The sequence below is a fragment of the Zeus faber genome, assembly GCF_960531495.2.
Source record: "Zeus faber genome assembly, chromosome: 20".
NCBI lineage: Eukaryota > Metazoa > Chordata > Actinopteri > Zeiformes > Zeidae > Zeus > Zeus faber.
Genome location: NC_137207.1, coordinates 24,096,148 through 24,113,620, shown reverse-complemented (window position 1 = coordinate 24,113,620; position 17,473 = coordinate 24,096,148). Strand labels below are relative to the sequence as shown.

Sequence of the window (17,473 nt, the reverse complement as noted above, 5' to 3'; positions counted from 1 at the left end):
GCCTGCCAACCCAAACCCCAACCAAACCTCCCACACAGCGCCGGGTCACCTGCCACCGCGCGGACCTCCCACTCCCACAACCACAGGGCCCGGTGTGTGGGGGCAGCGGGCCTACTTCCTCCCAACACCACCCTAATGAATAGCACGTGTCTTGATTAGAGATGGCGACCGGATATTTCATATATTATTATATTTAATCTCCAGTGGAACTTGGCATACATTAGTAGAATGTTACATTTTTAGAAAGCTTGATATGGACCTCAATCTGAGCAGCAAGGGATCGGAATGGAAAAGGGGACGGAGAGAGAGAGAGAAGGCTTCAAATATTTAACAACCGTATTTTAACCTTATGCTCCATCTTCTGTTACCCTTGTCCGCAGCACACACACTTTTTTACTCCCTTTGCTCCCTGGCCTGTGTGTGGCCAAAACATGTTGGCATGATTTTATCATTTCAACCATGAACTACCCTTCGATTAAAGATGAATTCTATAAAGTCTCTCTCTCTCTCTATGGCTGGTATATAGTATATATAGTATAGTGTTATTTCACGGTAAGGGGGCATGGCTGGTATATATAGGGTCTGTAGTGTATATAGTATATGTAGTGTATATTGAGAACGGTGATGTATATACAGTGGCTGCTGGGCGGAGAAGCTAGCTGCCAGCGGATACCTGCAGTGGTTGCTTCTCCCCCAGTCCTCCGCCCGACCCCCTGGGTGCTGCTGCTGCTGCTGCCAGTTGACAGAGGGTTGGTGCTGGGGCCGCACGCTGACCCGCTGGTGGCTCCAGGGCGTCTTCGGACGGCCCTTCTGTGAACCTTCCTCGTGCCGGAGTCCCTGTTCAGGTGCCACTGTGGCAGTTCCGCCTGTCACGTGCCACCCAAGTGGTGTTTTCGGGGCCCTCTGGCACAAAGACACAGACGACGATGGGTTGAGACATCAGTTTATTGTAGAGCGGCGGCTCGGTGGAATTAGCCAGGAGCAGATGGAACGTGCCATGACAGGGCTCCTCTCCTGAGTGAGGGTGGGATGAGGGTTTAAACCTGCTGCTCGTCAGCCCGACCAATGAGCAACAGGCATGCAGCCACCCTGACCCAATCACCTAGATCCAGGTCAGGTGTGGCTGCTCAAACCATCCCATCCCCACACCACAAGTATATATAGTGTGTTTGTGTATATAGTATATAAAGTGTATTTGTATATATTGTATATAAAGTGTATTTGTGTATACAATATATATAGTGTGTTTGTGTATATAGTATATCAAGTGTATTTGTATATATTGTATATAAAGTGTATTTGTGTATATAGTATATATAGTGTGTTTGTGTATATAGTATATAAAGTGTATTTGTGTATATAGTATATAAAGGGTGATGCAGAGAGATGGTCGTAAATCCAAATGGTCGTTAAGTGGGGATATATATATATATATATATATATATTTATATACATACACTGTATGTATACACGTAATACTGTCCATCCCATCTCTATTCCTATTTTTCCATATTGTTTATGTACATCCCCAGAACTCGTTAAATTCGAAACAAATCCCCTGCCCATTAGAGAAAGAAAGGCACGTTAATTTGGTAAAATATATACTTTTATTTATTTCTTCATACAAAGAAATATTATGAATGTTCAGTATTTAATCATTTAGAAACATCTGTTCCATTTTTCCTCTTGCATCGTGTAAAATTATTTCCTTTGATGTACATACCACAAAATACTTGATTTACATGTCGTTTTTCTATTTATTTTTTTTGTACATACAGATCCGCTAGTCTAAATACCATATTATATGAGGGTAAGACAAACATTACTAACAGTTGTAGATGTTGACACGGGTTGAATAAAACTCAACCATAACCGGTGGCGGCGTCATGGACGGAAAACCACGAGTGCACTACGTTTTTTTCAGGTATTTTATTTTTTCATCGTTAATTGTGTTCCGATTCACCCTCGGAATTCAAAGACATTATTCCCCAGGGACTCAGAGAGGGGAGGGCTGAGGTTAAACTCTCCCTCTCGCTCCGCTATAAGGACAGGACGGGGGCGGGGCATCGCAAACGCTCCCTTTGTTGTCGTTTGAAATCAAACATTGCACTCAGGAGAGAGGGGAGATCCAGGCTTTGTATAACATCAGGTTTGATCGGTAGACAAATCTCTCAGGCAGAACAGAAGCCGCTGTGCGAGCAGCGAAGCCTCCCTCTCCTCGTCCATCAGATCCGTCCACAGATTTGAGGCAAAACAAGGCAAATTAAAAAAAAATTTAAAAAGTACAAATAAAACAATTTCTGTCTGCATGACGTTTAATATCCTCATTTTACTGGACGGTTGAAGAGGCACACAATTATTATTTAGTTTAATTCAGAATGAGCGCATCGTCAGATTTAAACCTTTTCCTGGCGTATGAACAGAATGTGTACATTCAGTGCGGGCCCCCTTGAAAAACGCCAAATCCCCCCCCGGACGGACGTGAGGCCCCCCCCCGTCTTTTGTAAATGGCCATAAAAATTCAGCATGCATAGCACAGAATAGCACAGCATAACATCGCACAGCATGGTCGCGTCCCCGCGGCCGCGCCCACCACCGGCCCCGCCCCAAATAAGAGATGACGAGGGGTGGACGCAGAGGACCCAGAACTTACATGCCTTTTTTTTCCCTCTTGCATATCAAGAATTCAAGTAAAGTAAAGACAAAAAAAAATAGAAAAACAAACAAGAGAAGCAATGCGGGGTGGGGTGAGGTGGGGTGGGGTGGGATGGTGGGGGGGGCGTGGAGGTGGATCCCAAAAGAGAGGTGCTGAAATTCAGTGAAATGTGACGCCTTTTCTCGAGTACCGTCGAGCCCCGTGTCTGAGGCCGTTACGCTTCTCCTCCCCCCCCCTCGATGTTTTGACTGAGATCTGAGACGAGGCCGAGGCCTGGCGCGCTTCTGTTTTGACGACGATGGTGATATTTCGGCGGGGCGGATCCTTTATCCCCATTTGGATCTAATCTGCGCGCTCAGTACTCCGGGACACCCGCGCCTCCGCCGCTGTTTCGTGCCGACTGGTTTCCATTGGACTGCGCTGTGGCAGGAGGCGATTCCTGAGTCGGGGGTGGGGGGGCGGGGGGCTCGCTGCTCTTCTGCTCTTCAACAAATCAAATGCCTCTCAAGGAAATTTGATTGAGACTTTGCGTGACCTTTGAACTGTGTGAATAGGGTAAGAGTCTGACTCCGAGCCAACCGCGCCTGCTAATTGGGAGTTAGAGAGCAGAGCCTCCATCGATCTGCCCGGCTACCTTACCCAATCAGCATAATGTTAACATGGGCCCTTACGCAGCCACGGACGGGGTTCGGCCCTGGATGGATGGGCCATTCATTAGAGCCGACAGAGGGAGCGCGGCGGATAAAAGGCCTGCCGCATACTTTTAGCATGAGTGACACAATGAGGATCAATTAGGCCTATTGATCTACCTGTTATTGAGTGGAAAGGGACGTTAGATCGGCCACGCAGGCCAATGGCAGGGCACGACAATTGAATCCTGGATAACCGAACTGGAAGCCCTTTGTCTCGAGTCGGATGCGTACGGCCACATAACAACTGCGGAGCAGGACTCTGGATGGAGGGCTTTGGGAAGGATGAGAATTTGGGGGAGAGAGATTATGTATGCATGCATAAACCAGGATGCACTCGGGTGGGTGTTTCTCCACAGCTCTGTGAGCACTCTGTACCCGTAACGCACCGCTTTTACATTATTCACCTATTCCTACTTCAGTCGTCGCAGATTATCTGCTTTATGAAGCACCAGTGACTCAGCTGAGATTACACACCATGAGGGAACAGCAAGGAAAGGAGACTAAAAATCTGAGGAATGTTAAAAAACAAAACGTGGGCCGGATGTTATGTACAAATATGGTTAGGCAGCTTAGTGAATTAATTGCTTAGAAATAAAAATAAATTATTATAAAATAGATTTCTGTACATTTTACATATATATAGCGATATCTCCACATCTTGCCACTGAATTACAGCAAAAAAAACAAACAAAAAAAAAAACTTCAAGACAAATAAACAAAAATGGCCTCCATGGTTTCGCATCAATCCCAACCAAAGTTATGTCCCGTCATCTGGTAGAACTTCATGTTGAAGGGCCTGTAGAAGTCCCGTAGCCTCTGCACCACCTCGGGGTCGATGTTGGGGTGGGTCCGTCCTTTGGTTTTGCCGAGGCAGTGCGGTTTGCTGCTGCCCTCGGCCTTCTTGAGGCAGGGGAAGCCCTTGGTCTGGTTGAAGTAGAAGTGTTTGTCGGTGATGATCCTCTTGAGCCCCAGGAAGTCCTGCACGCGGCCCAGCTCTCCGGCCGGGTCGGTGATGAGCCGCTCGCCGCTCACAAACAGGATCTGCCCCATGGGGAAGTACTGCAGCCAGTTGTCCAGGTGCTTGGCGTAGATCCCGATCTGGATGGCGCTCCAGGAGGTGTCGATGAGCCCCGTAGTTCTGTTTTTGAAGGTCAGGCTCTCAAAGGTGGGAATGTCTGGTTTCTTGGACAGAGTCTGCGTGTAGTCGGAGATGGCTCTGGTGACGGGATCCCTCACCACCACGATCAGCTTGGTGTCCCGGGACATGGCGGAGATCCTCGCCGGAGCCTCCCTGGTCACAAAGTAGCTGGGCGTCTTCTCCATGGTGATCTGGCCCTCCAGGGTCTTGGGCATCAAGTCTCTGAAAACAAAAACAGAGAGGAGAAAAAGAAAGGAAATGTAAAATTTGTTTGAGCTGCACTCTGGGCTGGAACACGTGGGATAACTTTCACTGTTTTACCGCCAGTCTTTAAGTCAACAAACATCCCCGCGAGAAGAAGGCGTCATCTCTCATTGCGTGACGAGAGAAGGAGAATCCAATCAATCAAGAATAACATTTGGAACAGTTTGTTTTTAGTTGTATATTTATTTAGTCTCTTATCGGGTGTCCATATCTCCAAGCCCTATTGAGTTCAAGCAGCCATGACCAAACACTGGGTTGCAGATTAAGACTGGCAGCCGTGCTCTTACGTTTTTCCATTGGTGCTTTAGAAACATCCAGATGCTCCTTCAAGTGTACTTTAATAAAGCCCTCGTGCTATTGAAATGTAGAGGCGCTCTCCCCTGGGTCCATTTGAAAAAAGGGGGTAATCCCCACTCTCATAACATTAAGAGCAGTGTCTCAATCTCCATTTTGCTATGGTATTGCTTGTGATTAAAACATTCATATGACCACCTCCTAGGGGTTCTATGTGTACACCTCAAATAATGACAACGAAAGAAGAAAGTCCAACTTGGTTACAGACTTCCTTGCTATTATGGGCCAATTGCCCCTTTTTCTAAATTAGTTTTTACTTGGTAACATTTAGTCATGTGGGTTTAAGTCCCTTTTTTGGGATGTACAGTAATAAGAGAAGTAAGCAAATCTATTTGTCCATGCCGCTCTCACTCCCCTCTCCACTGGCCCTCAGCACCTACAGGACAGTGACCTGAACCAAACCGGGTAAAAGCATCTGATAAATGATTAATGCTCCTTCTCTGCCATTTAGAGCCTCTGCAGAATACAACTTTAAAATTCACCAAAGTACAGAATGCAAGTCTCAATTATTCATCCTCTTGGCTGGTGCTGCTTAGAGCCTGAAGTGGCGCTGACAAAGTGGCCTGGGCTACTCCCTGGGTAGATGTTGGCCATGACAGAATTACAGGCACCCTAAAGGACAAAAAGAAACCCTGAAAACTCTTTGAGGGAGCCAAAGACCAAAGGGATAAGCCCCTTAATCGACAGTTTTCGAAAGGGGCACATAGAACAGCGTCAAGGCCCTGACACAATCAAACAACTGGATTTTCTTCCCCTGCAAAAAATCCTTTCAGTGATACAATGGGCACCGTTTTGTTGCATTTCAAACATACTGGTAAACAACCATGCTCCGTTTAACAGACACAGGGCGAAATAGGACAGAGAGGAGTGAGATCAGAGTGGAGGCCTGGCTCCACATTGTGGGAATGCATCCCTGAAAAGGCACCAGCTGTCATTCCGGATGTAATGGCTGGTTTCACTGATGTCCTAGCGCACTCGGCGTCAACTTTGAATAAAAAAAGAAAGACATACCCCTGAGAACAGATGAAATAAGAAATGGAAATATGTTAAGTCCAAAGTGCTATTTTAAGAGTGAGATGCCTACCTAGATAAGTGATACTTTCTATTTATTGTTTCCATGGTTAAATCCTGTTGGGTTTAGAGAAGAATGACAACGTTGGTTAGCTTCTTGCGCCCTGAAAAGGTACAGAAGATCTCATTACAAGTATCTTGTCCTTTTGGCTGGGGGTCATGAGTGGTGCGAAACTGACAACCACAGAACTCAAGGTGAAAATAATGGCAACACAGCGGAAGTGGTCGGTTTAAGGAAGCAACACAGGTACACTAGTGTCATGACGTCCGCCATCCCCATCGACTTTCTACTGACCCTCCGATCCTCAGTATCAGCAAGAAGTATAGAGGTATTGGGGACGGGGCACTGTCCCCTTTATCTCACATAAACCTTCTCCTATCACCTCAGTAACACCAAGAGGCAAGTACAAATGCAGGAAATGCAAAGGCCAAGGTCATCTAATTGTAAATACCCGGAGTCATCTTAACCGATATGTCAATAAAGAGCAAGGAGACAGGTTATTGACAGCTGAGGGATTGCAGACGCCATGAAAGCTGTTTTCCCATCATGTCTTCCTGCCCTATTAATCACGTGCCAGTTCGGAACCACCACAGGGGGCGACAAGCTAGTGGGGGACCGGTCCTCACTCCTGCTAGATGATGCAAAACAGGACATTACTGCTTTATGAAAAAGGCATGAGCTTGTTCCAAAGAACCATTCATATTTAATAACCTGCATCTTGCTTGTTGTGTTGTCTATGCACTCACATTGACTGGACTTGGTGTTGCTAGGGTACCTTGGTTGACTGGGGTGGGGCTAAGGGTAAGGTTTCAATTGTAGGAAGGATGATGGTACCCATGTTTGGACGTCAAAGTTGAAGAGTTGAGACAACATAACATCTGAAAAAACGTGTTATCCAGTTGTTATGAGATGTGGGTAGAGCTTCCACTCTGACTTGAGAACAGTTCAACTCACCCACTGTTAACACGGTGACAGGGAAGCAGGGAACACATGTTTTATGTAAAGTCCATAGGAGTATTTCTTTCCATTCTCCAGCAACAGCGTGCAATGCTCTCTAATGAAACTTTACTGGCAGCGTAGGTGATGTAACAGCCGACAAACCTTCCAAATGGCTGAGGTTTACTGCGGTTCCAGAGCCGACTTTGATGTCGTCTTTGTGCCGTTGATATACAACTCTCTCGGCACAACGATGCATGAAATGCAAGCGGCGGAACTCACTCATGAAACAGCATTTTGGATCCAAATTGAGAGAAAAATGAAATATAGGACCATTAACCCTTGTCCCAGTTTTCTGGAATGTTCTGGAAGAGTGGAACATTCATGAGACGGTAAACAAATGGGCCAGGGTTTGTGTATGGTACAGAACATGGCCCGTCTGTACTTGGAGAGGGCACGGTCATATGGTACTAACTAAGCAGAACCGGCTGCCAAGACTCGTTTGGGCAACTCTACTCCCTGTTAATACACAAATGGTAAGGCATGCAGTAATGGCCCGGGACATCACTCAATATGTCCTTTGTGTGCTTGCCTATAAAATGACCACTTCGGAATAAAGGGCACGATGCATCATTGCTTTTGCTTCCCCATTGCATACATTTCACTGGCAAAAACCACCTCATATACCATGATCCCCCACTCATACGCACAGTGACTCACGTCTGCGTCCATTACAGGAGTGCCCAGAAAATGTTTATGTCTAAATGAACCACAAGGACTTATTCACTATAAATTGAGTGCATGCGCAATTTGAGGGACTATGAAATATGAATTAGGAGGAAAATAAAACGGTCGACTCAAAACGGACTGCTTCCTCGCTTGTTATCCGGGACCTTCCAGAAAGGAGGCTTGGCTAGGGGCCAGCATCCGCCAACGGACGGGAGCTGTTGAGACATGGAGGCAAGTGGGCATGAGTGGAGTCCGCTTCCCTCCCCCGCATGCCTATGCCTTTGATTCATTTGGACTCCTTGGTCAGGGGGAGGGCGAGGGGGTCCGGGCAGGCATAAATACACTCCCACAGCGGTCCCCTGCCACCGCCACCAGATAATAATCTTGTAATTGAGTCAATATTTCTGCTGTTTGTAGGGGAAGCGAGGGCCGACCGGCGCTGCTCTCGGTGCCGTTTTCCAGGTCATTGGCCGCCGGCGGAGGTCAGGGAGGGAAGAGGAAGGGGGAGTGATTTAGAGTAATGACTGTGGTGTGGTGAAGGGATAGACCTGCTCCTCTGGGGTGCTTTACTGCCCTGTCTAACCCCCACCCCCCCCACCCCTGGAACAACACCGCCCCTCACCTACCTGCCCCACGGGCTGCAATGGCCAGCGGCGATGCAGCGCGTAATGGAATGGGAGGAAATGCGATCTGTGATGTTAAGATGAAATGTGAATGAGATGATTTTTTTCCTTTTTTAGATTTAATGTTTATTGGACTTTTTTTTTATTGTTCAATGCTTATTTTGAGGAACATTTTTATGATTTGTCTTTTATTTTTCAGGTTATTTCCATTGTGCCAATTGTCAAAACGTATCTATCTTCCAGAATGTTCTAGTTCATTTTGAGGTCTATTTTTATATTGACTATTTTTCAAGCTCATTCTGAGGTTTATTGCACATTTTATTGTTTTCTCTTGTTTATTCTTATGGCTATTATTATTGCATATGTTTTATGTGAACCGCCGTGACACTGCAATTTCCCTCCAGGGATGAATAAAGTATCTATCCGTCTATCCATCGAGGTCTGGAACAACCTCCTCTGTGCATGCGCCCGATGAGCGACAGAATGACAGGTGCGCAGCGTTGAAATGACTCCCCTTTCTAAATGATCCCACATTAATTATACGCGTTCTATATGGCTGAGGAAAAAGGTAAACAACATTACAATGGAGCTGCACACGGCTCCACCAGCCGAGAAATACAACTGCTATTGTCCAGAGATTACAGGTGTGAGCGCCCCTAAATTGTAGACTCCGGTTCGGAGCCGGTGTCCCTTCCGCGACCCCGGCAGCTCCGGCTCCCGTCCCTCCCGAAACGGTCGAACCTGACCTTTTTTTCCACTCCGATGGATTACCACTAACCCACCCCCGCCTCCGATTCCTCTCCACTTACCTCCCCTCACCCCACACCCACCCCCCGGCCCCCAACCATTCCCCTGGACAGTGAAGTACTCCTCCGACCAATATGGCCCCACAGTGCTTAAATCGCGCCGCTTTCACTTTAGAGTGCCTACGGCGGCAGGGAGCGTTTTCAGACCCCTGCTTTAGATCAGCGTTTCCAAAGCCTTTTGCTGCCACGGAACATTTGACAATGAAACGCTCCCACAACACTACACCTCTATCATGTTAACCACTAAAGTAGTTAGAAACATGTAGAACAGGGCTTATAATTATGGCCCACAAACAGTTAGTGACGCAAAACTCACGGACGAAGGCCAAGAAATTTCACATATTTCACATTCAATGTGAAATATGTTACTGATTGACTCTTATTCCACCAAAATTATTATTTTTTTAATTCAATGATTCTTGTGAACTCACAACTCAGCTAAACTGACTCTTCTGACTCTGACTCTAACTGGGATGGGAATGCTGCGTGGGAACTTGGGGGGGGGGGGGAGGAAGCAATTTGCAAAGGGACACAATTACTTGATAAGAGAGCGTCATCTCCTCTCCGATAAAAAAAAAACATGGGAAGACAAGGCTCCTGTTTTTTTTTTTTTTTTTCTTCTTCCTCCAGGAAATTACAAGGATTTTTGATAAAGTCGTGGAACCAGGAACCAGGAATCCAGGAAACCAGGAGGAGTCCCTCGGTTCACGGGGTGAAACACAGATAACAGAGATTTGCGATGCCGCCGCTGTCAAATAAACGACTTTGAATTATATAAAGATTATGAAACAATAACTAAAAAAGGTAATCAACCTCATGATGATGATGACATATGTTTCAAAGAAAAACAATGTGGGTTTTAATGGGTTTGTAGAACCCAATAAGGGGGTTATAAATTCTAATGACAAATGTAAATATGTCCACTTTAAACACGCAGGTACTTAGATTTATGGAGTATTTGATGTATGATATGACTGTGGATTAATATACACGCTATCCAGCCCTTCTTCTGGGCACATGATGTAATTGCCATATTTCATAACGCAACATATCATATTGTATAGATACGGTGAGTAAGCATGAGGAAAATGATCTAATATGCTCTTTATGAATGAGATAAGATAATAAAAAGAAAATTACATCTGTTAATATGCGAGAAACATCAAAAGATAGAAATTGAATATAAAATATTAGAAAATATAATTTGAATATAAACAGTAAATATTTCTTTGAGAGGGTTCTCTTGTCTAGTTTGTATTGGATGTATTGGATCGTATGTTAGTTACTGAAAGCATTAAAATTAAGAGTTATACCAAAAAGGACACAGGTTGCTGGTGACCTGCTGCTGGACATGCAACTCAGAAATATCTTGGGAAATATATTAAAAATATATACATTTGCTGTCATACGCATTATGCATATTAGTGTAATTCTATACTTCAATAAGTATACCTATTTAAGAAAATAAATTAATAAAAACAATAAAAATATGAGTACACCAAGTATACCAATTCGATAAATACAATCTGTACTAGACATCAATACTGACGAAACTTTACATATTTATTGGACATACACACTAATATACAGACAATTTAATCATTTAGTGGACTAGCACATATTTTCTTGTATATATTTCATACAGATTTGCTGAAAATTTGGCAAAATTGGCATGCACATAAGGTACAATCATCATCATTGCTCTATTTGTGTCACTTTTGACCTTGTTGTTTCTTTAACTTTTTATGAGTCGATATAATTTATTCATGTTAATTGTTAATAATGATTCAACACTTTAATGCCAATAATTTGTCATTGCTATTCAAGTAACTTTACATTTAATCGTAAATTTTTGTTTTAAAAATTTAATTTGTTAATCTTAATCTTAGTCTCCCTCCAAATTCTCGCTATTGGATACTGTCGTCGTCCACCAGTTTAGAAAAAAAACATTTTTTTATTTTCATATAACAACCGCCATGCAATACTGTTAAAAGATTCATAGAGTTAGCTTTGCAGTATGTTCTTATAAATTTATCAGCAGTGTTTTAAGCAGACTATTTTTTCTCGGTCTTCAATTTATTGCGTAAGGGGAAGTGCGGCGGGACAAGACTTATCTTTGTGGCAACCTGCCGGTGAATTATTCACTCCCCCTAACTGTGGTGGAAGAGAGAGAGGAAGAGAGAGAGAACTCAAAAGCCTTTTAGAAGAGAGAGAGTCACGAAAAAAATAAAAAAGAACAGAAAAATAAGAATTATCGGCAGTGACAGAGTCCAGCTGAGAAAAGTACACTAGCTAGGGCTCGGGGGCGATGTTTACCAAATCAAATATCGCAGTATTTTTTGAACAAATACCTTAATATTGATCGTTTCAGGATATTTTTTGGGAATGCCTATTGGAGAGATATTTACACACAAGTAACAATCGTTTGGGTAAAAGGACACCGGCGAGGGATGGGAGCGCGATTGCCAAAGTAAAATTTCGTAATTTCTTTGGATGAATACCTCAATATTGATAATTTGATGATATTTTGGGGAGGGCTATTGGACAGACACAAGAAACAATCACTTGTCATGTCGACATTATGACCTTTGATTAGAATAGCTGTAGTCGGCCTTAAAGACAACATTGCGCTATTGTTTATTGCAATATCACGCAAATCCCCGTCGGTATCCGGTCTCATGTCACGATAGAAATTGTATGGATATATCGCCCAGCCCTAGTTTCAGACAGAAATATGAACAAGGTCACCAGATGATTAGTCTAAAAGAGTGATAGTGACAGCGTTTCAACGTACATTTCACTTTGAGGAGGCTACCGATAACGATACCGATTTCACATCACGATATACTGTATCGGACGCTTCCCGTTTCTTGTCGCCCTGAGAACAAAATCATCGTCTTGGGAGTCATTGGAATCGACTGAAAACAAAAACCCGATCAATTTGTTAAACTTATATGTTTGTTGAGATTTCCTCAACTTAAAAGACGCATCTTAATCAATCTCCATTTTAAGTTGAGAACACCGAAGAGAAATCGAAGCCTTGTTTTAAGTCGATCCAGTGACTCTCCCCGATGCAGTGATTACAGAGGACTCAGTGTGTGTTCCTCCACTCATTTTAGATTTGTTGGAAGAAAATAAAAAACAAAAAAAAAACAACTCGGTCAAATCAGAGCAAAAAACAAAGCAAACACGACAGAAAAAGGGTTGTTTTCTTTCTTTTCTCCCTCAACCACCAAAAGGTCCGTGTGCCTCCACGCCGGGCGGAGGGGGTTTTCTCAGACGACACACATTACTTTTTCATATCTCTCTGACCCACTTGTTCTAAGTCGCGGGGACTTCAGACGCCACTTCAGTGCGATCGGCTTTGGCAGCGGCTCCTTCTGCCAAGTCATTTTTTTTTAAAGGGACTAAACTGCTGGTTCGAGATAAGACACCAAAACCCAGGGTCTTAATACCAAAAGCTCATTTTCAAGGTATTGTGTTTCTTTCCATGTCAGCTTATATACAATTTATATACCGATATATATATATATATATATATATATATATATATATATATATATATATATATATATATATATATATATATACACAGTATACACACACACTGATATATATATGTGTATATATATATATATAGAAGAGAGAGAGAGAGAGAGAGAGAGAGAGAGAGAGCTTCATTAGTTTAATTTGAGAGCTTTTCCCCCATTGATCTCGGCTCTCCCTGCATTTGCTTCAAATGGGGAACGATTTCAACAAATGTTGAAATTGTACATTACAGTGGCCAAAAAAGGGGGAAAAGAAAGAGAAAGAGATGAATAAAAAAAACAAAACACGAGAGCGATGATTTAATGTTGAATTAGTGAGGAGCCAAATGGAAGGCTTTGAGCGGAGCGCGAGGCGAGAGGCTTTTGTCTTTTTGGACCATTACCATGGCGATTTCCGAGCTGCTGAAATATTCAATACAAAACAACTCAGTCTTTGGGTGAATAAACCACATAAAGCGGCGCTGAAAAGGAATCCGTTTCAAACCAGATTTCTCCGCTGGCTGCAGATTTTTGCCCCCCTTTTTTTTTTTTTTTTTTTTGTTGCCGCTGGTGATGGTGTCTGAAGAAGAGTCGATGGAAGCGTCACAGCTCGGAAGAAACGACATAGAAGCTTGTGACTTATAAATATTAGGGATAACTCTTGATAAGAGACTCGGCCGCCTGTAACTCCCAGTGAATTTCTAAGAAAACGGCTGCAAACGCAAAGGCTAGCAAAAAGAAAATCCCATCACACACACACACACACACACACACACACACTCGAATGTCATAGTGCCAGCATTTCTACGGTTGACCCTGGACTCTTACTTTATTTATCCCATTTTAAGACGTCGATGACTTAATTTTGTGAAAATTCAAAAAAGAGTTTTAACCTCCCGTTTGCGACACCAACAGCACGACGTGCGCACGGCTTTCGGGAAGCCGTGCTTAAGAGACGTGATGGGTTTCGTGGAGACATTTTCTTCTCCAACCATGATTATCCGTGTAATTGTGATCGCAAGTCTCGCAAACAATCCGTTCAGAGCGAACTGTTGGCGGCATCTAGGGAACCATATATCTTTTAAATGGCACCAATATCCAGTTACAATATTCTGAACCCTACACCAATATATCAGGCGTCTGGAGTCACTCGGGAAAAAGAGTCGTGACTCAGTGACTGCAGCCAGACACACAGGCTGAACCGAGACTCTACGACTACTCCACTGAAACGAAAGAGGGTGTGTGAACCTTGTACCGTATTTACAGTCCCCACGGAGCGGTCCCTACACCCGAAAACATTTCATGGTCCCGGAAAAAAAAAAAAGTCCACAACCTCTGATTTTCATTTTTTGATTCTAGATCGGCTGTGAAGTGATGGAACGACACACGGATATTCCTGTCCATTTATGCGGCCAAGTCGGGAACTTCGACGTGCCTCGCGTCGCGCCGGTAAAGGGGCGAAAATTTGCGGGTGGACCCGGGGTGTCATGTTTGCATCAGAGCCGATCGGAGCTGGAGCTAAAAACCTGTGACTGCCGCAGAGTCATTTGTCCCGGGAATGAAACCCGGGTGTAACCTTTCCCACCAATGACAAACGCCCCATGTTAGCGGGTGTGACCGGGTTTTTCGTGCAGTGGGAAAGGGGTATTTTACCCGCTAACCCGACCTCGCCAACAGGTATTCACTGAGGGTTCAAGTGATGCAAAAAAAGGTGAAGGCGTTTGGCACAACGTTCATATTGAATGTGACTGATTCACATTTTCCATTGAACGGAAAGACATAATTTTTACAGGATCAAATGATTTTTGCGAGAATTCCGCTCTTCTGACTGTTGTTGCAGAAGAGTCGAAAATTTTAACAAATCTTTTTCACTAAAGAGTCTAATCTCCAACAACAGCCAAACCTTTCATCGCCACTCTACCTACAGGTTGTGTTGAAAAGTCCAGCTTTTCTGGAGCGACTCTCCCTTTTTGCATATTGACTCCCGGGCCACTTGAAAGACGTGTTTCGCCGGTTCATGAGCCCTGCATCGGCAACTGCGATCAACGCCGCTGAGCTGCCTTCGATCCGGAGCGGTTCCCGTTCCGCCGCGACCGCTTTCCATCGCAAGGGACGTAGAACAGTGGGACTAGCTGTAACATTTCCCCCGAGCGGGGTTGAATAAACGCCGCCTTTCCACTGCCGTCCCCAATTGGCACGAACAGAAAGAGCAGGAAGTAGGTGAAGGCAGCTTGGTTTTGAATCTCAAAAGCCTTAAAGTAAGAACATGAATCCATCCGCGTTATGTTTGCGCTTATTTTTAGTGTCTTCAAACCGCCGCGGCTGATTTGAGACGCCCGAATATGTTAATTCTCTCTCAACAGCAAAAGGTGCGGCCGCGGCCATACAATCCCACGGTGGCAGGAATTATGCATTTCAAATCAAATCACAATGTATTTATTTATAAACCATGAGCACAGCGCTCAAGAAAGTACCTGACAAGCCCCGGGTTTCGTTTGTTGTCTCAACTTTTTTTTTTCGAGAGAGCTCTGACTGCAAACCACCCGGGGAATGGGTCTAAAATAGGAACGGGTGTTAAAAAAAGGAGCCGGTCGCTCTGTTCAAAGGCGTGTGCGGCGTTGAAGACGCCGGAATGAGGTAAATAACTGGAAGAGGAGGGTTCCCAGAGAGCCTGTCGCTGGAAACTGACCAGATCTCTCGGCGTGGACTTATTCAGTCAACGAGCAACGTTTTTCATCCTAATTTTTTATTTACGGACAATCAAAGAGTGAGGCGCGTGACAAGAACATTTCCCGTTTGAAAAAAAAAAAAAAAAAAAAAAAAAGCCTTGACGTTTAATTCCGTGAAGTCAGGCTGGAACCGACCGAACTCGGGTTCCTGCTTTGACTGCGAGCGGGGGAAAAAAAAAGAGACGAGGAGAGTGAGCTGCGGAAAGAGGGGAAGGCTGTGGAGCGGCAGTGGAGAGGGTGTAGAAGTGATTACGCTGTCTGTGCTTGTCCTGCCCTCCCCTCCGCCGACCCCTCCACCCGCTCGCTCATTACTCTATCTCTCCCCTCGCCCCTCCGTCCTTCCCTCCGTCCGTCTCCTCCCGGCTTGAGACAACACAAAGCGACTGGCAGCATCACATGGGGGGGTTTTTTTGGGGGGGGGGGGGGGGGTTTCACGTAGGGGGTTGGGTGGAGATTATCATGTATAAAAGCCGCCCGTTATCGCCTCCTCTTGACATGAACTCAATACATCAAGCGTCCCTCTCGCTCCCCCCCCCCCACCCCACCCCCGGTTTCTTCTCTTCAGATTGACGATGCCAGAGAAGAACGCGGACTCACCACATCTCCACATCCATCCTGAATATTTGATAGGTTCTTCATTCCCGCACCTACTTAAAACATTGAGGGAGAATAAATAACGGGCTTGTTAATAACAAGTTACACTGAAACATGATTTACAAGCCGCCGAAAAGAGGGGCGGCGTGAGAATAAAGGCGGCGGCAGGGAGGGAGGGAGGGAGGGCGGAGCCGGGGTTAACAACATGGCCGAGTGCGTAATTTCCATTTTGTGCCTCCCTTTGCATTATCCATTAAATAAATAGCCTGTGGAAAATGGAACTTTCACAAGGCTCGTTTGAGTCCAGTCAGTGGCGGCGGCGGCGGCGGCGGCGGCAGAGCGAACAGGTGATTTGGGAGACGAGGCGAGGGGTCCCCATGCTATCGCAATGCTAACGCTAACTTTGTAGGCCCGAACAGACAACAGGTTGCTGAGGGAAAGGAAAAAAAAAAAAAAAGAAAGAGGAGAAATTAGGCGTTCAATGAGGCCGCCATAGCCCGTCCCATGGGATGCACGGACACAAAATGGCTGCCCGGGACTGAGATACGGTCTCTTCCTCCAGAGCGCCGGTCACCCCCCATCTGGAGGTGGGACTCTCGCAGCCATTGGGAGCGCAAGATAAGAGGAAGCGTAACGGAGCGCCGTGGCGTCTGAGGAGCCGCCGACAACGAGCTAATGCCTCAGCCTGTCAGCTGGCTGCGAGGAAAGACGGATGGTGCTGGAAACAGAAGGTAATTACAGGGCAGAACCTGAGTGTCTGGACAATAGGCCTTGTCTTGCAGCGAAGACTGTCTCTTCACGGGGAAAGAAAAGGGTGCGCTGCCGAAATTATAAAGCGAGCTTAACAGGTCCCCGAGGAAAGAACAAAAGATAGACGACCGAGGGAATGCAAACTCACATCTCTTAAAAACAGTTCCAAGCATCGCACGGTCAAACTCCTGGGGCTATATATATATATATATATATATATATATAAATAAAAATCTGAAGGAAAAGATGAAATGTGCCAAAGTTCAGAAACCTCCCATGCAGTTTCATCTGCATAAACAAGACGTTTGGTTCTGGTGGAAAAATAAAACTTTCCTCTAGTTTCGTTATTTCACCCCCTTTGCGTTCACCCGGTTGCTCACTGCAGCCCAAGTGACTGATGGAAGGGCTCAGCACCACAAATGGCTATAGATTAACAGTTTCTGGCGTGAGGGATGTGGCACTTCATTCCCTGATGAGAGGGCTTCCTGCGCTGTATTTATGTTGGGCATTAAGGAGGCACGGCCCTGGCGAACTGTTTGCCCATATCGTTCCAATAACAAATGTCCTAATTCCCTCACAGGCCGGGCTGATTACCGAGCCCGC

At 45.1% G+C, this 17,473-nt stretch overlaps 1 protein-coding gene across 1 annotated transcript in view; it reads right to left on the bottom strand.

Annotated features, from left to right (window-relative positions):
• Positions 1-2,507: 2,507 nt before the first annotated feature.
• Positions 2,508-17,473, bottom strand: part of LOC307245662 (heparan sulfate glucosamine 3-O-sulfotransferase 3B1-like) — a gene marked incomplete at its 5' end in the record, with an annotated part of 35,041 nt that continues 20,075 nt past the window's right edge. The window contains one exon of the mRNA XM_080021309.1: positions 2,508-4,708. Coding sequence (XP_079877435.1) covers positions 4,090-4,708 — 619 coding nt within the window. The 3' untranslated portion in view covers positions 2,508-4,089. The remainder of the gene's footprint in view (positions 4,709-17,473) is intronic.